The sequence below is a fragment of the Melanotaenia boesemani genome, chromosome 21, assembly GCF_017639745.1.
Source record: "Melanotaenia boesemani isolate fMelBoe1 chromosome 21, fMelBoe1.pri, whole genome shotgun sequence".
Classification (NCBI taxonomy): Eukaryota; Metazoa; Chordata; class Actinopteri; order Atheriniformes; family Melanotaeniidae; genus Melanotaenia; species Melanotaenia boesemani.
The window spans coordinates 4,962,803-4,983,118 of NC_055702.1; the positions used below are offsets into that span (position 1 = coordinate 4,962,803).

At 38.1% G+C, this 20,316-nt stretch overlaps 1 protein-coding gene across 2 annotated transcripts; it reads left to right on the forward strand.

Annotated features, from left to right (window-relative positions):
* The first annotated feature begins 780 nt into the window (after positions 1 to 780).
* Positions 781 to 12,031, forward strand: kctd2 (potassium channel tetramerization domain containing 2). 2 transcript variants are annotated; one of them, XR_006008844.1, is made up of 7 exons: positions 781 to 1,458; positions 2,708 to 2,816; positions 2,906 to 2,997; positions 3,126 to 3,221; positions 9,055 to 9,180; positions 11,054 to 11,296; positions 11,591 to 12,031. XR_006008844.1 is itself a non-coding variant. In XM_041973113.1 (6 exons), the coding sequence occupies exons 1-6, from the start codon at positions 1,087 to 1,089 to the stop codon at positions 11,081 to 11,083; spliced, it is 825 nt and encodes a 274-aa protein (XP_041829047.1). In that variant the 5' UTR covers positions 781 to 1,086; the 3' UTR covers positions 11,084 to 12,031. The 2 variants fall into 2 exon arrangements, 1 of the variants encoding a protein (XP_041829047.1); XM_041973113.1 differs by having other exon boundaries at positions 11,054 to 12,031.
* The last annotated feature ends 8,285 nt before the right edge of the window (positions 12,032 to 20,316 follow it).

The following is a 20,316-nucleotide window of genomic DNA, read 5'->3' on the forward strand; positions in this document are numbered from 1 at the left end:
AGCAAACCTGATTCAAATTAATGGGTTGTTAAGAAGCTTGTGCGGAACTTGACAATAAGCTGTTGGAGAACCATTTAATTAGAACCAGGTGTGTTGTAACAAGGAAACTTCTAAAACCTTTAGGACATGGCCCAAGAGGCCTGGAGTTGGTGTCTAGTCTATTTTATGGATTGCTAGATCCTCAGTCTCATCAAATCATATTTGGAAGCGATTCTGTACCTTAATTCAAATTAAAATGGATTAACAGAAATGCTTTTTCATTCATTTTCAGAATATAGCGGCATTTTTTTACTCATAAATAAAAAAATGAATAATACGAACTGCATTTTCATTTTCTTCTCCAAGACTGCTCATTTTGTAACTTAATTAAAATTATAAAGAAAAGGACATTTAAGATTTAATTTTCTAAACATGCTAATAGGTACCAAAATTCAATTTGAAATGTCAGTTTTGAAAATGAAAATGCATTAGGCTTTTTCATTTCAATGGCATTGAGTCTAATCTCTCCTTGTTTGTGTTCATGTCTTGCATTTTACTTTTCTTATTCAACACACATTTTTATTTCAATAAAAAGGGGCCAAACACCCCCTACAATAGGGAGCTTCTCATAGAAGTCGTAGTGTAAACAGAAAAATATGGAGGCCTTCTGGGTGTCTCCGTCCTCTGGGGTGTCGACTTTTATAACTGGTCTTGAACTCATCACTGGAGCTGATTCTGGTTCGTGGATTTGCTTTTATTTTGACAAACGATGACAGAGCGGAAGTAAACAGTAATCACGTTACAACCCGGAAGAATTGCCCGTCTCTGACTAATGTTTGAATAGGCGAGAATGACCAATTTCTCTTCTGGAAAAACGGTAAAACGCAATGCTGCTAACATCGTCTGTCCGCTGATGGTCACATTTGTTTCCTAATCTTTGTTGCTGGAGGTGGAGGCGGTCGAGTGTGAGTAGCAACGCCCTGATGCCAGCCATCCCGACGGAGAAAAATACACCCGTTCTGTTTACAAGTCGACTGAAAGAAATTGTTTCCCTCCGCAGTGTATTTAGCTAATCGTGCTGTCGTGTGTGTTTAGACGAGAAAAAACATGGCTGAATTGCATGTTGTGGAACCGAGTGGAACTAGCACCATAGAGCAACCCGAGCACCGTGATGTCCGGGGCTCGATGCGCCTGGCGTCGCCCACTCTCATGGTTCCGCCGCGGGGCAGCCAGCTTAGCCCCAGCGGGGTGTCGAGCGGCGGCGGTGGCGGCAGCAGCAGCAGCAGGTCGGTGTTCGGTTTCCCATTGAAGAGCAATCCGAGCTCCCCTTCCGAACCGGTGGACAAGCCGGGCTCACGCTGGGTCCGACTCAACGTCGGTGGGACCTACTTTATCACGACTAAACAGACGTTATGTAGGGACCCCAAATCTTTCCTTTTCCGACTGTGTCAGGAAGACCCGGACCTGGACTCTGACAAAGTAGGTTCAGATAATTTAATATGTATTTATTTTAAAGAATGAAAAAAAATCTTTAAGTTATATGGGAAAAAAAGTTAAAGATCTGTTGTTATCATAATTATTATAATTATTTCCACAATGGGAAATCCTACTTTGTCTACAATGGCTTGTTACCATTTACACAGTCTATTGCTTTATTTCTAGTCAACTTAGTATTATATATATATATATATATATATATATATATATATATATGCGTGTGTGTGTGTGTGTGTGCGTGCGTGTGTGTTACGGCTGACTTCATTTGATTCCATTAATCAAATAATATTTTTGATCCATTACTCTTACTATTTTTTCTGCAGCGTACAGGTTGAAATATTTTTTTCACTAGAGCCCACATACTGAATACTTGCACTATATGAGAAACTTATGCAACAGAGTTTCAGATTTTGTATTAATCTGGTGATAAAATTTTTCACCAATAAAGTAATGCAAGTTTGTCTTGATAGTATTGCCTTTATACTGATGTGAGAAAATCATGTTATTCTCTTGATCAATAAAGGATCCATCCATCTTCCTGCTGCAGCTGCTCGGCTTTTGTTTTAACTCAACCTTCTTATACAGAATTGGTAGAATCAAATCCTAATTTCTGACTTAATCATTTAAATTCTTGTATTTCTTTTTTCCCCCTTCATACATTTGTTATATGACAAAAGATGTCAGCTAATACAGTGAGAAATGCAGCTGTTCACTGGGTTGTTTCTGCACTGACATCATCATGCGTTTCTGTAGTAATATGAGTTCACTATGATCAAGTTATGCTGAATTTAGGATTTTATTCACATCTCAGTGAGTTTCTGTAGTTATGCCCAGGGTCACAATTAAATGCACAAAAATCTGTGGGAAAAAATTAGAAAAAAATCAACATATTCTGGAAATATTTCTGCTACAGAAAGGATGTTAATAATGTTGCTGGTGCCTCACAGTTATTGCCACAGCAATCAGTGCATCAAAGATTTAAATCTTGTGATACTATTACAGTAGTACAATTACAGCCTGGTGAACTGGGTTACAAAGTTTATCCATCAAACAAACAAGATTTTCCATCTTCCACAGGGTTACATGTTCATACCATTATATCTGACAAAGTTCAAATCAGTAGTTTCTTATTTTTGTGCTTTGGTAATGATCAGCCCTTCTTTCCTTAAGTTTTATGCTGCCTAGAATGTTTTTTGCAGTGAAGATGCCCATCTTTCTTGTGTCGTAACAGGATGAGACGGGAGCCTACCTTATCGACAGGGACCCCACATACTTCGGTCCCATCCTCAACTACCTTCGACACGGCAAACTGATCATGGATAAGAATCTGGCTGAGGAAGGTAAAAGCACAAACATGATACAGAGCAACACATGCCAGCGGATTTATTTGGTGACGTCTTCTTACAGTCGGATTGTTTTTGTGTTTGAGGTGTTCTCGAGGAAGCCGAGTTCTACAACATCGCCTCGCTGGTGCGGCTGGTGAAAGAGCGGATACGGGACAACGAGAACCGAACGTCTCAGGTGCATAACACAGGCTGCAGCAGCCAACCAAACTGCATCCAAAATAGCTTCTTCTTTTCTTGTTTAAACTAAATGTGTGTTTGCGGGCAGATAGTGAATGTGTTGTGTTTCTTTGCTGCATCCCTCAGGGCCCTGTGAAGCATGTGTACCGAGTACTACAATGCCAGGAGGAGGAACTCACACAGATGGTCTCAACCATGTCGGACGGTTGGAAGTTTGAGCAGGTGCAGATAAGGAAGCTTTTTTTAAAAAATGTATTAATAATTTTACTTTAGATTTTTTAAGTATTTTATTGATATTTTATTTATCTGTTTTTTGTATATTTTTATTTGATTATTTTATATATTTTTTTTAGATTAATCAAAATTGTATACAGTGGTGTGAAAATGTGTTTGCCCCCTTCCTATTTTTTTTTTTTTTTTTTTTTTTTTTTTTTGCATGTTTGTCACATTTAAATGTTTCAGATCATCAAACAAATTTAAATATTAGACAAATGCAATACAAGTAAACACAAAATGCAGTTTTTAAATGAAGGTTTGTATTACATGGCCCTGTGTGAAAAAGTAATTGCCCCCCCCCTTTCAATATTGCCTGAAAACATCTTGATGATCCCCAAGACTTTAGTGAAAATACTCAAAAGTTCAACTTTTTGGAAGGTTTGTGTCCCATTACATGTGGGGTGAAAGCAACTTAGAACATCATACCAACAGTAAAATATGGTGGTGGTAGTGTGATGGTCTGGGGCTGTTTGCTGCTTCAGGACCTGGAAGACTTGCTGTGATCAAAGGAACCATGAATTCTGCTGTCTACCAAAAAATCCTGAAGGAGAACGTCCGCTTATCTGTTTGTGACCTCATGCTGAAACAAACTTTGGTTCTGCAGCAGGACAATGATCCAAAACACACCAGCAAGTCCACCTCTGCATGACTGAAGAAAAACAAAATGAAGACTCTGGAGTGGTCTAGTCTAGACCACTGTGGCATGACCTTAAAAAGGCGGGTCATGCTCAGAAACCCTCCAGTGTGGATGAATTATAACAATTCTGCAAAGATGAGTGGAAAATTCCTTCACAGCGCTGTAAAAGACTCATTGCAAGTTATCGCAAATGCTTGATTGCAGTTGTTGCTGCTAAGCGTGGCCCAACCAGTTATTAGGTTTAGGAAGCAAACACTTTTTCTCACAGGGCCATGTAGGATCTTTTTTCTCCCTTAATAATAAAAACCTTCATTTAAAAACTGCATTTTGTGTTTACTTGTTCTATCTTTGACTAATATTTAAATCTGTTTGATGATCTGAAACATTTAAGTGTGACAAACGTGCAAAAAACAGGAAATCAGGAAGGGGGCAAACACTCTTTCACACCACTACACTTCCATAATTTGAGAACTCTAAATTAAGCTCATTCTGATATATATCCTTTTTTTTATTGATGAAATTTAAATTTTTTATTTAGATTTTATTTAAATTTATAATGAGATTTACCAAAATGATCACTCAAAGGAAAATACCTACGCTTGAGTTTTGCACATTATGTTATCTATCCTTCTTTTTGGTATTTTTTATAATTTAGATTTTATTTACATTTTTAGATATACTATTTGATTTATTCTTATATTATTTAATATTTCTTTGAGATTTACCAAAATTATATAATTCCATAATTTGAGAATTTAAAGGTAAATGCATAGGGTTGAATTTTACACATTATGGTATTTAATAATAAAAACATTTTATTTATTTAGATTTTTATTTATATGCAGGTTTTTTTTATATATAAAATATTTGATAGATTTTTTAAATGTTTGTTTTAGATTGAGCAAATTAATCTAAATTTAACAGAACAATAAAGCTAAAGTCGGAGCTCACGTGTTGGAGGAGTTCATTAAAAAAAGTTGAGCTTTCTTAGAGAAGGTTTGACTAAAAAAAAGATTTGATGTAAACGAGGCGACAGAGAGCTGAGCTATAGGAAAATGTCTTTGTTGGGATTCTGTTTGGGATCTGAGGAGAAAAGTTTTTAGAAATGAAATGCATCCCTGATTCATCCCAGCATTCAGGACTGGTTTGTCTTTAGATGACGTAATGCACCATGGTCCAGGACAAGCTTACACTTTCTGTAGTTTTTATTTGTTTAGAAACTTTAATCTGAAGGAGTTGGACTGTGGTAATGAACCTTTATTATTCAGCGAGTGTGGGAGTCTTTGTTTATATTTTGTTATGTTACTGGTTAAAGGTGTGTTTTTTCTTGTTTTTTTAAGTATTGCACAACCTTTTCTTGCCTCTGTTTATAATATTTAAAGCATGAATTTAGAAAAGAACAAAAATGTTTAAAAGAGCAGGTATGCTGAGTTAAATCACTTTATTCTGCTTTCTTTTTTACATTTAAACATCATGTACACGCCGTTTTGTGAAAACAAGCTTGTTGTCTGTAATGATGTAGGCAGTGGCTTCTTTAAAGCTTCCCTGCAGGGCACCATTAATTTGCCAGAACAAGTCACAACTTGTTCTAAAATACATCTGAGGGCTTCGTAATCCAGACCTGCTGCAGCACAGGTTCACTCTCAGAGGAAACTTGTTTTTCTGTCCTGGATCAAATTTTTGCACAGCTCTCAAGCCGAGGTTTTCTTCTTGTGTCATTCATGCGGTTACCCTCGTTCTTTTACACCTTGTAAAGAATAAGATGATGAAAATAACACATTACTTGTCATAATTTTCCTCTGGATTTTAAAGGCCTGCTGTTCTGACTGTGGACAAGTACAGACTGATCTTCCATCAGCGCCTGTCTGGTCCTCTGGTGTTGTTGTACTCGTAAACCCAGGCAGACAGTATGCAAATTATACCAGATTTAATTTGACTTCCTGCCAGATTTGTGCATACTTGACTTTCAGGCTGAGGGTGTCACTGTGTCTGATTACCGCCTGAATACTCGACAGTCTGGGTTGTGCATTTAAAAATTTAAATAGCCATTTGCAGTTTTAGCAGTTTTATTCTCCTTTTTCAGCAAAAATGTCAAATTTGTTTAATTATTTTTTGATCTAAACACAGAGAAATGCTCTTACTGTAATTTTCACATTTCGCATTTGAAGTGCAACTCATAGTGCTTGAATCGGTTGTTACCAGATACCCTGGTCAGGACAAACATGTATTTTACTCAGCTTCCCCTGCAAGTACCTACACGCTATACACCATTGGAAAGCTAAGATTCTTGAGCCTTGAATGCTGTATACCAACCTGGCTACAATCACAACTGTAGAGTTGTACTTATATAGCGCTTTACATGTATGTCACATTCACACACTGATGGCGGAAGCTGCCATGCAAGGCGCTAACCACGACCCATCAGGAGCAATTAAGGGTTCGGTGTCTTGCTTAGGGACACCTTGGGTCCCTCCCGGGATCGAACCGGCAACCCTTGGGCTACAGGACGACCACTCTACCTACTGAGCCATGCCATCCCCAGAGTCAGTAAACACTTACTTCAGACCAGTCGCAAATGTTATTTACTTTTGAAGCCATACTATACTCCAGTAGCAGTCGGTGTTATGCTAGTTACTGAAAAAAGTAAATAGTTAGTAATTACTTCATTCAAAAAGTAACTCTGTTACTTTGTTGGTTACTTATATCAAAAAAGTAATGGGTTACTGTTAAAAGTAACATTTTATTTACTTTTGTAAAAGAACATTCTTAAAAATGCTCCTATTAATATCAGTATAACTTAATTACAGTCTTGTACAAAATATTAAACAAATGTAAACAGTCATTTGATTTCTTTGTAAACACTGTGAGAGAATCAGGAGGGCTTCACAAAGGCAGCAGAGGAAGGCTCAACACACCAGTGATGATTTTCGCAAGCAGACTTTGCAGCTCTGCCCACGTCGCGCTGCATCACCTCTGTAACCAGGAAGAAGCTCACAGCTGCTGGCCAAACTGTATTCATTTAGCCTGTAACAGAGTAATGCACCGTATGGTAACGGTAACTAAGTTACTTTATTTTAAAAAATAAAGTAACTTTATTTTTTCCATGCATCCCTGCACCAACACACCTGACTCAAATTAAATGGATCCAGCAGCCGATAAGGATCTGCACAATGACTCATTAGTTTAAGTCAGGTGTGTCGGTGCAGGGATGCATGTAAAACCTGCAGGATTCTGGCTCTCGAGGACCGGCGTTGGCCACCCCTGGTTTAGAGGATGGGACTGAGGACACAACCCAATGGTGTGCCAATGTTACTGATGATGCTGGCTGAAGTCCTGTTCCCGATCCTGACAGACTGAGGCCTGCCAGTCAGAAAGTCCTGGAGCCAGTCCCAGAGGATGGGTGTAGTCCCAGGGAAAACAGTTTGTGGGTGAGCTTGTGGGGGATGACCGTATTGAAAGCCAAGCTGTAGTCAATAAAGAGCATCCTTATGTAGGAGTTTTTGTCCTCCAGGTGTGAGAGGGAGATGTGCTGGGCTGCAGCAATAATGTCTGAGGTGGACCTGTTAGACCTGTAGGCATACTGCAGGGGGTCCAGTGTTTGGTAGGCAGCTCTGAATGTGGGTCAGCACCACTCTCTCGGAGCACTTCATAATAACTTGAGTGAGTGCTACTGGCCTGTGGTCATTCAGGCAGCTAGGCAGGCTCTCTTTGGGAAGGGGAGCAGTAGTGGTCGGAGGTGAGAATGTATGTCAGCTCATTGGCACATGCTCTGAGGGCTCATCCAGGATGTTGTCTGGCCCTGCTGCTTTGTGGGGGTTAATCTTTCTCAGAGCTTTGTTTTACAGTGGTCAAGCCTTCTGAAAGCAAATGCATGAATAAGTTTTTCTATGTCATGCTGAATATTCAGCCTCCTTAATTCTAGATCCTCAGGTGGTAAAAGGCTGATTTTGCTTTAATATGGCTGCACACCAAGATAATTGGCTTGATCTGTTGGTTTGTTTTACTTTCTTTAACATGAAAAGGCCAACAAATTATTTAGCTTGGTCGTTAAAGCAGAAAGACAGTTTTAAATCCCGGACCCAAACTGGGAGCTGGTTCCATGGGAGAGGAGCCCAAAAACCAAAGGCTCTACCTCCCGTCCTGGTTGAGGAAATTTTGGGAATAACAAGCATGCCAGAATGAGAGCAAAGACTTCTTATGGGACCAAGAAGATCTTTAAGCTAGTGTGGAACTAGAGCATAAAGGGTTTTGTAGGAAGGAACAATTCTGAATTTAATTCTAGATTTTAGTTTAGGGTAGAAGAAATGTGTTCAGGTACCTTATAACATAAATCAAAACCCAATAAAACACTGACTGTCTAGACACTGGTAGGTCTGCAGTCTCGTGTGTGTGATTCAAATCCTTCAGTCCAACTCAGACGAGTCCTGTTGGGTTGACCGAAGTGACCATGACATGACGGAAAGTATGTTTTCTGAAAAGGTTTTGGAAAATTGAAAGCAGGAGGATTGAATAGGTCTGTGTGACTCTGGCAGCAGAGAAGAAAACTTCAGTCTTTCTGCACTTTTATGTGTTTACATTGCAGCATCACAACTCATCCATCACACAAACTGAGACAAAGGTTGAGCTCCTACCTTGTGACTGACAATTAGAAGTCCGCCTTTGGCCCAGAAGGCACCATGAGAGCAGTCAGGTTACACAGAGCTGCTTATGTCAGTGATGACACACATCCATTAAAAAAAAAACATCTAGTGCAAAAAGCAGGTTATATAATGATGACAAAGTAAAAGATGTACCATATGAATAAATTACAGAGGGGTATTGCACATGTGCCTGCCAAAAAGCTGTCAGATCTGAGTAAGAAAAGCAGAAAAACTGCAAATCACAAGATTTATACAGATTGTAAAAGGGTGCGAAAGGATACACCTTTAATATTGGAGATGTTTTGAAGAACAAATGTCTGCCCCTGAAAGTAAGGTCTCAAAGAAATTATTATTATTAAGGCTTTTTTATTTTATTTTAATTTTTATACTCTGATGTAAATTGGTGGCTTATTGGATCATCTTATGTAGCATTACTCACAAGAATGTGTAAGCTAAAGTTGTTCATATTCAGCTTTTCTTCTCTCTATCCTCTATTCTTCAGCTCATAAGTATCGGCTCCTCATATAACTACGGCAACGAGGACCAGGCTGAATTTCTATGTGTAGTTTCCCGGGAGCTCAACAACTCCACCAATGGCATCGTCATAGAGCCCACTGAGAAGGCCAAGGTAAGCACTGAAGGGTTTTTTAAATGTTGTTTTCATTTCCAGGTACAGACTTTAACAAGAGGAGGGTTGTACAGTTTCTGGAAGCTTCTTAAATCCTTACAAGGCAGGAAGTGGGACCTTTTGGCAAATCTAAAGGTTTAATGTTGGTTTAAATATTCATGAAGCATTTTGATGTTTAATAGGGTAATTTCAGGTTGGCTGCAGTCCATGAGTGGAAAACATTCAGATCAATATGAAAACATTTAGCTGTTCATCCTGTTACGACCCGACTCAGGGGTATGGAAGGGCGTAACAAAGAACACGGCGTAGACAGGCGGTAAATTAAAATGAAAGCACATTTATTTACAATTCCCGTGAAAAGTGATGGACAACCTGTAAAACAAAATAAAGATGAGCTGGGGTTAGCGGACCTGCAAAAAGAAACAAACCAAAACCTATACCAAACTCTCACGGAGTGCACACAAAGTCACAACCGCAACTCGGTGAGGAAACTATAACCAAACAAAAACAGCAGGCCCATAAACTAAAGTGACCGTCGTCACAACACAATAAAACACTAACCTAGCCCAGCACTAAAACAATCCCCACAAAGTAAACTTAATCACACAACTAAACACTTAAAGCACCCATTGTGGAAAGGGAGGTAGTCGCGACACACACACACACCCGGTGCACAACATGAGGGGGAGAGCGGCCGGAGCCATTCTGGCTTCTCCCCCTCCAGACCTGCCTCGGCTGCAGCCTTTTCAGCCTGAGCTTCCCCTTAAGCTGCAGCCTGACTGGTCCAGAGGAATGCCAGTCAAAAAGGGGCAGGGACAAAGACGCTGGCCTTAACCACTCCGGGCAGCGCTCTGCAGCCCCTAATCAAAACACAAACGGCCACTGCTGTCTATGACAAGCAGGGGCCGTAACAATCCACCAACTCCGAGAGCTCATACATCAAAAAATGTCTTGTGAAAACACAAATTCTCTATTATTAATGTATTCTTTAACTTAAAGTTTAGCTTGTTATGACGTCGGCTATTCAGCTACTAATTACAACAAATGCAGCAGATATTTATAATAATATGGATGAGGTGGTTCTTTACTGAGACTGGGGAAGACGACCCACTTCCTTACTTTCTGTATATACTCGTATTCAGTCAAAGGATCAATACATTTACTCTAGTTAAACCTGCCATTTCTATAAAGTCAAATAAATCTGCTTTACAGCTTATTGGACTTCTAGTAAATCCAGTAAATGAGATATTTACTAAAAAAACATGTCAATGAAAACATAAAACAACCAACAGAACAATATTTTGGAAAATATAAGACATTCGGGGGAAAAACTTAAAAAAAACCCACAAAAACTCACCATATTGGAAAATGACATTTCAGATGATGCAAAAAGGAAATGAAAGCATGACTGCACCTCAAGCTGATTTTATCCAATAAAAGTTAAAGCTTCCTGATTTTGGTGCCAATTCTGGCTTCCTTCCACAGTCCAAAGACATGCATGTTAGGCTGACTGTTTGCTCTAAACTCTCCCTAGGAGTGAGTGGTTGTTTGTCTCTGTGCTGGCCCTGCGATGGACTGGAGACCTGTCCAGGGTGCACCATGCCTCTTGCCTGCTAATTGCTGGGACAGGCTCCAGCTTCCCTGCAACCCTGGATTGGAACAAGTAGTTTAGAAAATGAAACTTTAAAAACTCGCTGAGTTTGGTGCAGATGTTCTTGTTTTTTTCCTGTATACTTTTGTGTGAAACATTATTTTGAACCACAACTGCTCCATACAAATGATTATTGAATTGATGCAAACTCTAAATTTCACCAGGCTTTAGGAAAATAAACAACTGCTTTTATCTGACTTGTTTTTCCTGATGCCCACACAGATCCTTCAAGAACGAGGCTCGCGGATGTGAGGGGACCCTCAGCTAAACAACAACAACATGAGCACATTCTCCGGTGTTCCTCAACCACCTTTCACCACCGCCCTCATCATCATCAGTCAGCTCTCTTCTCCTCTGGTGTGCCTTTCCACAGTGGGAGCTCCCCAGCGCCGCCTCTTCAGCACTGCAACACGACCCTCACTTGTCCTCCCCGTTCTTCTTCTTCTCCTCTTAAAGTGATGACAAGTGAGTGTTTTTTCCCTCGTTGCAGCTTTTTGATGGTCGATATCACAGCGGTACAGGCTGTGATGCCGATTGTCGTCGCCTGTGGATGGACGCCCAGCACAGAGCTACTGTAAATCATCTCCATTTTTGATCTTCATCGCCGTTATCAGATGTCATACTTGGTCTCTCTTACACATTTGGGTGTGTCAGTTTAGCAGAAACCTCCTCAGGACTTTCAGACATTTAAGGAATGAAAACGACTCCAGCGGCTGAGCCCGTCTCTACCTGAATCTGAACCGTCATTGTCGTTCGCAGACTCCTCTGCAGCTTGAGGACGAGGCGGAGCAGCTGCAGGCGGCATGGTTCAGGGTCTGACTTGCACTGTTTGAGCCAGCCGGGTGCAACAGCTCGTCCTCTCTGAGTCTTTTAAAAACCACTTCAGGAGACGAACCACAGCATCCCACTCTTCCTGTTTCCTGGCTCAGTTAAATCCGTGAGAATTTAGGATTTTTCCACACATAAGACAACAGATGACTCCAAACAGACTATAACTCCATTAGTGTACAATTTGTCAAGGCATGTGAGGAATCTATATAAATCTATATAGGCTACATGATGAAATTATATGAAAAGTTGAATGCAAAATGGTGTAATTATTGATTTATTGATTTCTGTATCATAGTTGTCATATATTTATATATTCTTGTGGGTGAGTCTATTTAAACAAAGGAGAAAATATATCAGTTTTCATAACCAGTTTGACCACCCGTTTACGTGGGTGTGAGTTTGTGTATGCAGTGCCTCTCTGCTTTCTGTCCATGACTGAATTATCACAATTTTCAGCTGCACGTTCTCTGTAGTGTTCCACATTTAAAAGAAAAAAGTTTTAAAGTTTCTTTAGTATCCTACTTTGATCTAGTGCATATCTTATAATTGTAACTAGGGATAAAGAAAACTACTGTCATTGCCATGTTGTGCAGACAAGTGTGGCGTGACGGGGTTTGAACCATGGCCAGTCTGTATGCTGCCTCAAAACCCTGATGCACTCCTCCGTTCCCGGTATTCACTCGCATCGCAGCTGCTTCCTGTCACCACCGCTCGACTTAACACCCAAACGTTGTCTTACACTCCGCAGCACGTGTAGCATCCGTAGCGCAAGCTAACCTGTACTGCTTACACTCAAAGCCCTGAAATACCTGAGCCTGGGTTAAAACGGAAATTTATATACTGTAAGTGAACTTGCCATTTGAGGAGTTTCTTAAGTAATGGAAAGCTTTTATTTCATAGTATTTGATGTTTTATTTTTGTGCCAGCAGATGGTCCTAACTTGGCTTTTTCTAGAAATATGCTAGACACAAATTGCTATGAGATAGTGCTTTTATTCACACAACACTTTAATGGAAATGGAAGTCCAGTTTCGGAACTGCTGATCACACATATGATTTTTATAAAAGAAGAAAGTATAAAAATATCAGGCTTAACATGAGCAAATTTATGCAAGAGCATGTGCTAAGGTTTTTAGAAAGCATTGTAGTCTTTTCCCAAGTACAACTATATGGAGGGAGAAAAGTGCCACAATTAAATGCATTAATAAAGGATTAAATAATTAGTTAAATGTGTCTTTAATTTATTAAAATTATAATTAAACACTGAATAAATTACTTAAATGTATAATTTAGTAAAATTTTAAATTCTTAAATTGATTAGATTTCTAATCAATTTAAGATGCTTTTTAGTCATTTAAATCTTTTAAAATGTTAAAACATTTATGATTATTTCTCAGTTTGATTATTTAATGCTTCCTGAGCTGCAGTTAATAATTAATTAAATTAAACTGTCAGCGTGGCTCTTGCAGAGGCATTTAAAATTCCCCTACACATTAGGTGGCAGTATTTATTTCTAGCCTTGATGCCAATACCTATTAATTACGGTGATTTAATGGGGACCATGAAATCATTGATTAAATGATTAAAATTTATATGTTTTATGTCAAATTAAATATTTTAGTAAATGATTTATACATATATTTATGACTAATTTTGATAAATTATCACGTTTAGTTCATTATTCACCACTGTTTTTATGTATGCCATTATGACACTTTTCTCCCTCCGTACATCAAACCTGTATTCTGTCCTTTTTTAGCCTTTTTTCTTGTGTTTTGAATTAAATTTAATTTTGTATGAAACAATTGATCAGACAAAGACATTTCCAGATTAGAAAGTGACAAAATCACTTCATTGCAGTTTTACCACCTCCAACTTCAGCTATAGCTGCCTGTGAATTATTTTTCACTGATTTTAATTATTGTTTCTATTAATAGTCACTGCTTAGTGTTGAAAATACATTAAGTGTCTCAAGATTCATTTGAGGGGTATTTCTGCTTGAAAAATGAATCCTTAGCACCTCCGGCTCCATAAAAATATGTGACTGCAGTGTTGCAACTTGTTTAAATGCAGCTTCTTTTGAAGAGTAACTTAATTAAAAGTTTGAGCCACAATTTCACATATCAGAGAAAATTTAAGCATCTTTATTTAAATTTAAATTCCTGCTTCAGAAAGCTAATGAACATCCACTCTGTGCATATCCCAAATACTTGTCGCTGGCATTGATCACTTTGTTATCTCATCCTTTGTATGAACAACATATTTAATGCAGTTAAACCAAGCATGAACAAAAAAGAATGTGTTTTGATGAGGGAAGTAAAAAAATAAATAGAGTACCTTAGTTGTTGTCATGGTCCCTGACTGTTTCGGTCAGGATTTAGAGCTCAGACTTTGATGTGACTTATTCTTTGTTGTGTTATTCCCCCTTTCTTGAGTGTGTGTGTGTTGTGTGGTTATATTCTTCTAATCTGAATCATGAGCAGACTGTGCTGCTAATAATGCCCAAACATTTAATTGAGGAGCATTTTTCCTTGTTGTTCTCTGGGCCCTTGCAGAGCACCTTGGGTGTTTTCCTTTGTCTGTGTCCGGTGTTGTGCCTTGACCTGTGTTGTGCACAGTTGTTCTCCCTTCTTATCAGAAGGTGCCTCTCTTACCTTAAAAAAGCCCGGAGGGTCCTTACCTGAGATATGATAAGTACTGCTTAATCTTTGTTTTTAGTGATTCAATAAGAGGTGAGCCAAACAAAACCATCCTCCCCTCTAATGCTTTATGTTTTTATTTAATAACTTACAAACTGAGAACAATGAAGCACCGCTTCCTTTGTGCCATTGCTATTGAGCTAATGTCACCTGGACATTTAGATTTGCATCCGTATCTGGTGTGAGCACTTCTTATGGTTGATTGGCATCGTTGTACTTAGAGAGCTACCAAATACAAGTGTTAAACATCAGAATAATCACAGAAAGCTTCTGCTTGTATCTTTGTAACGCTCCAGCAGTGCGCTTGTTTGCAGAAACTAATTGGACTAAGAACTCACAATAATTTAGCAGCTTATCTTTCTTTTAGTTGCATGCTAAAGCTTAATTACGTTCTTAGGTATTTGTAATCAGCATTTAAAGCACTTAATGTACCTTTTTCTAAACCAGTTTGATCTTATCTTGAATGCATAGTTCAGTGGTTCCCAACTTAAATGTAGGTGGAAAGGAATATAAAGGGAAAGTTGATACCGTTTTAATCCTTAAATGATTGCTTTTTATGACATTAGCCATGCTAATGGCATTGCTTTATGGTAGTAGTGTGGGAGTTAAATACCGTCATCATGACGGTACTCGAACCTCAAATTAATTCTGGTTCAAGCTAAAAAGCATTTAAGCACACCAAACTAAGCTTATGATCATGGTAAACATTACATTTAAAAAAACCACACCATGTTACCGTTCACCATGACAGGTTAGCCTATTATTGATAGCATTTAGCTCAAAGCACCACTGTGCTAAAAATGTGCTTTTTACACTATAAAGAGGGCCTAAATTACCAATTAAATCCTAACTGACATATTATTTTATTCTGGGTTTACACGAGGTTAGCTTTGTTTAATACTTTTTCTTTAGCCTTGTGGTTAATCCTCTGGATGAGAAAACTGGCTAATTTAGCTCTTGTCTCTTTAATGCTCACAAATTCTTCTGATTGGTCAGCCACAGGAAGCCTGCAGCAGCCAGTGCATTCGGTCATGAAGTAACTGGAGCTTGTTGCAAAAGTTGAAAAATATGTTGGAAATATATTCTGAGTAGTGCAAAGCCTGAGCTCTTACCTCAGATTAGATTTAAAAACATAGGTTTACATTATTAAACTTTGGCTCATTAAATAAAAATATTTAATTAAATAAATACAGCAAACATGTAAAAGCATAATTTATACACTTCAAACAACATTTCCATTTCCATCAGCTCGCTGATTATTTGTCAGCATGTAAAAATATTGAACCAAAATCATTAAAAAGAAAAAAAAATCCTCCTAAACTTAGGCATATTAGCAGGATAATATTAGGAGTTAACTTAAGTAATGCTACTCTTACATATAGTCTCAGTAATAGCATGGCTGTTCTTTTACCAATGTTAACAGCATTTGTTTTAATGACATAACATTAACAACTATCAGTGGTTTTCTGTGCTTGGTGCTAATAAATTAATGCTGGTGTGCTACCATTCAAAGGCTAACAGGATTTGACCCCTCTGTAATGTTAGCTTTATTTAGCCCAAATTCCAGTTATTAACCATATATGCAGAATGTTCTGAGGACTGGGGTGTATTTAGTGCTGATAGCTAAATGTTAGCAAATTTAACCTACTAAACAAGGTAAATATGGGATAAAAATAATTAAAGTATGTTAGCTAATTTAAGTATTAAGCTAAAAGTTATGCTAATGCTAGAAAACTTCTAGTTAGCATTACTAAAAAGTTCTTGAGAATTATGAATAGTTTGTTGTTGAGGGATCATATAAATGTTGTAAAGACAACTCTTTACAACCTGCAAACAAAATGTGACTGGGTACAACACTTGCTTTATTTTAGGGTGTCACAAACCAAACAAATTGGGAACCACTGACCTAGCTCATCTTTGCAGTGTGATTATATCACTACCTGACTCAAAAACATTTTTAAAAAATAAATAAAATTAACTTTATTGATTGTACGGGACTGATTTTTTATTTATTTTTTTTTTTTTTACTTAACCTGAACTAGTTAATCTTCAGATAATGTGCAATGATAACAAATCTGCAAAAACAAATTAAAAAAAAATAAAGATATTTCTGTTGTGTGGGCACGTGAAAACATGAGAGCATGCATTGTTCTAGAGATTATGATGTCATGTGCTGGATTTTGTCTGACCTCTGTGTTAGTGCCAAGTGTATGTGATGCATGGTGGGGGGAGCAGAGTTGACAGCATGGCTCTGTGGTCTGTAGGTGTAGATTTCTTGTGTGGAACAGCTGGTCTACAATTCGACATACTCTCTTCCCACTTCTGTTTCTTTGTTGTTTTTGACTCTTCCTCTCATCAGGTTAACAGTGAATAAAGAATATCTCTGAATACACAAATTTACCAGCCAGTCATACTGCTGGTTCCTTCCACACTAAACCTTGATTTATACCGCATTCATGCAACCTGCAGGTCAACAATCAAAAAATAAAATAAATGAGAATAATTCATGGATCATTTCGCCTGTTAATCTATAAACACCTGCATGCATTTGTGGACATGCATACTTGTATACTCATTTAGATGTATTGGAAAAAAAAATCACCCACTAACTTACTTTGTGTTCATTTATCAACAGTATTGATGTCAAATGTGAATATTGTTAATGGAGATTGTGGAGAAATGTTTGAAAGCTGACAAATATTTTGATTGTTTGTTTCACATTTATTTATTTTATATTTTTCGAATTTTGTCTACCAATGTTGTTTCTTTACATGTAACAATTTTAACAAAACCCAGTCTGGTTTTTAATCATAAAATGTGTCTGTGTTTTAAAATGTGGCTCTTTGACTCTTCTTCTGTGAGCACAGTGAAGCTCAATCAAATGAACACAAACACAGTTTTCAGTCTCTTCAAATAACATTGTAATGAAATGTTTTAACATACATACATTTTCACATGGAGTCAGTCAGTTATTTAATGTATTTTAGAAACGTGTTCCACATTTTGTTATGATCTTTTCTATATAAACACATAAGGATTTTCCTTATCCAGTGAAGATGAAAGGGAGCTACAGGGCATTTCCATTTAAGTGGTATTAAGCTTTAAAGTGACAAAGCTCACAAATTTGCTTCGAGTGACAAAGTAGGTGGAATGATTTCAAACAAACAAATCAAGGCATTAGGTTCAGTTTTCCTCCCAGTAACATTTACTAATGATTTTACTGGGAGGACCAGAACATTTGAACATGGTTAGCTGGAGCTTTATGACATCTGTCACAGATTCGATCTTTATGTCCTTAAAGATTTTAGACAACTTTAGTTATGTGGAAGGGGTGCACAACTTTAGTACAGGGTTGGACCCCTTTTTCCTCCAGAACTGTCTTAATTCCTGGTGTCAGATATTCAGCAGGGTGTTGGAAACATTCCTCACAGATTTTCCTTCATATCAACGTGACAACATCACACAGTTGCTGCAGGTTTGTCGGCTGCATCCATGATGAGAATCTCCCGTTCCACCACATCCCAAAGCTGCTCTGCTGGACTGAGATCTGGTGACTGTGGAGGCCGTTGGAGTCCAGTGAACTCATTGTCATGTTCTAGAAAGCAGCTGGAGATGATCTGCGCTTTGTGACATGGTGCATTATCCTGCTGGAAGTAGCATCAGAAGATGCTACACTGTGGTCATAAAGGGATGGACATGGTCAGCAATACTCAGGTAAGCTGTGGTGGATGAACCAGGCTATGCTGGTATTAAGGGACCAAACTGGGCTACGAAAATGTCCACCAAACCATTACACCAGCAGCAGCCTGAAGCGTTGATCCCAGGCGGGATGGATCCATGTTTTCATGATGTTTCCACCAGATTCTGAGCCTAGCATCTGAATGTGGAGCTCAAATGGAGACTCATCAGACCAGCAACGTTTCTCCATCTTCTATTGTCCAGTGTTGGTGAGTGTGTGTGAATTGTAGCCTCAGTTTCCTGTTCTTAGCTGGCAGGAGGCACCCGGTGTGTCTTCTGCTGCTGTAGCCCATCTGCTTCAAGGCTGGACATGTTGTGTGTTCAGAGATGCTGTTCTGCAGATCTTGGTAGGAACCAGTGTTTATTTTACTTTCTGTTGTTTTTCTATCATCTCCAACCAGCCTGTCCATTCTCCTCTAACATCTGACATCAACCAAACATTCTGGTCCAGACAACTGCTGCTCACTGGATATTTTCTCTTCTTCAGACTATTCTCTGTAAATCCTAGAGATGGTTGTGGGTGAAAATCCCAGTAAATACTCAGACCAGCAACCATATCACATTCAAATCACTTAAATCTCCTTTCTTTCTCATTCTGATGCAGTTTGAACTTCAGCAAGTCGTCTTCACCACGTCTACATGACTACATGTGTTGAGTTGCTGCCATGTGACTGGCTGATTAGCAATTAACAGCAATTGAACAGGTGTACCTAATAAAATATCCAGTGAAATAAGCATATTATTGAAACAGAAATCTGTTGTCATGCACAACCACTTCTGGAAAGCAGCTTGTTGCAGCTGTGACACCGAATGTCTTGTAGAGAAGTTAAACCACCAGAGGTCACCAAAATCTGAAAAACTATAAGAAAAAATAGATAATCCATGGGAGGAAAAAAGTCCTGTATTCACAACTTAAACCATCACATGTACACAGTTATTACAAAACTGAGACACATACATATTTTATAAACTGTAACTTCCCTTCAGATATCAATAATGCATTTTTTTACTTACTGAAATAATTAAATGTAAGTAAAACTATAAGGTTTTGACTGTTCCATGTGAGATGTTAACCTTTATTTTAAAAATTTATTTATTTGAATCTGAAAGTTTGACATTTTGTATAGATTTGCCTTTAAATTCAGGTATTATTTTTGGGCTATTAATGACTTTTGACTCAGTGAGTTTAATATATGACCTAAATGTTTGCTCAAATTATTAAATTGAACACAACTGGCACACAGAGCTTTGAGCATACAATGTAAGCAGGAAGGCATTAATAATGAGCATTACTTGCTAGGAAAAGCAGATGGCTGGACAGGAAATGGAGTGAGAGTGAGCTGGCAGACTAATAAAGTGGATCCATCACATCCTTTTTATCTGGGTTGGTTCCCGTTTCAGTTTCAAAGCCTTAAAATGGACAGTTTCAGACAAAAGGTGAAAAAATTTATGTGTAAATCCATTAAAGCTATTCAGAGTCACTATATAAAATCCTATTTTAGGAAAGAAACATTTTTTTATTTTTGTAACAGTGAAAAAATATTTATGGCGTTATAAATCCTGCTCCTTCCCTCTTTTGGGGAAGCTAACCTGTTTGTTCTCTGTAAACATTAAGCTCTAATCATTAAACGTATACCAACTTAAACATGGTTTATATAAAAATAAACCACTAGTTTTAGGACAAAATAATATAAAAAAAGAAAGACTATTCATTTTAGATTGAACAAACAAGACAAACTACAACCTGCTGCAAAGACACATTTGTTCCCATATATAAACATTTTGTTTCAGTCATAGACAATGTCAAAGATTCAGTTCTATAGAAGTAAAATGGTATTTTTCCATCAACAAGGAGACTGCCAAATAGTTATTAGCTGAAAAAGTGGCATATCTCAGCATGGTGTGCAGTGTGTCCTTAAAACGTTTGTTAACTGGATGAGCAGAGGACAAAAGAAAAAAAAGAGAGCCATATACAGAAAATGGGTGTCTGAAAGTGATGTCCTGAAGATACAGGGACAAATCCAGCAAAGACCTGCATCTGGACCTTTATCTGATCCATCTGTTGGCGAAGCCTCATTAGAATGGCCTCTGGAAGGGTGGCTGTCAAGAAGCAATTCTTAAAGAAGGGAAAAAGACAGAAGCCACATGACACAAGAACTGGACTGAAAATCAATGACAACAGGTCTAATGAGGACGACAAATCTTCCCCAGAGTTTGG

Bases quoted from the DNA above. Each gene is read 5' to 3' on its own strand.
- kctd2 (XM_041973113.1), top strand. From the start codon at position 1,087: ATGGCTGAATTGCATGTTGTGGAACCGAGTGGAACTAGCACCATAGAG. The intron at 1,459-2,707 runs GTAGGTTCAGAT...GTGTCGTAACAG, and splicing joins CGGACCTGGACTCTGACAAA to GATGAGACGGGAGCCTACCT. The intron at 2,817-2,905 runs GTAAAAGCACAA...TTTGTGTTTGAG, and splicing joins TAAGAATCTGGCTGAGGAAG to GTGTTCTCGAGGAAGCCGAG.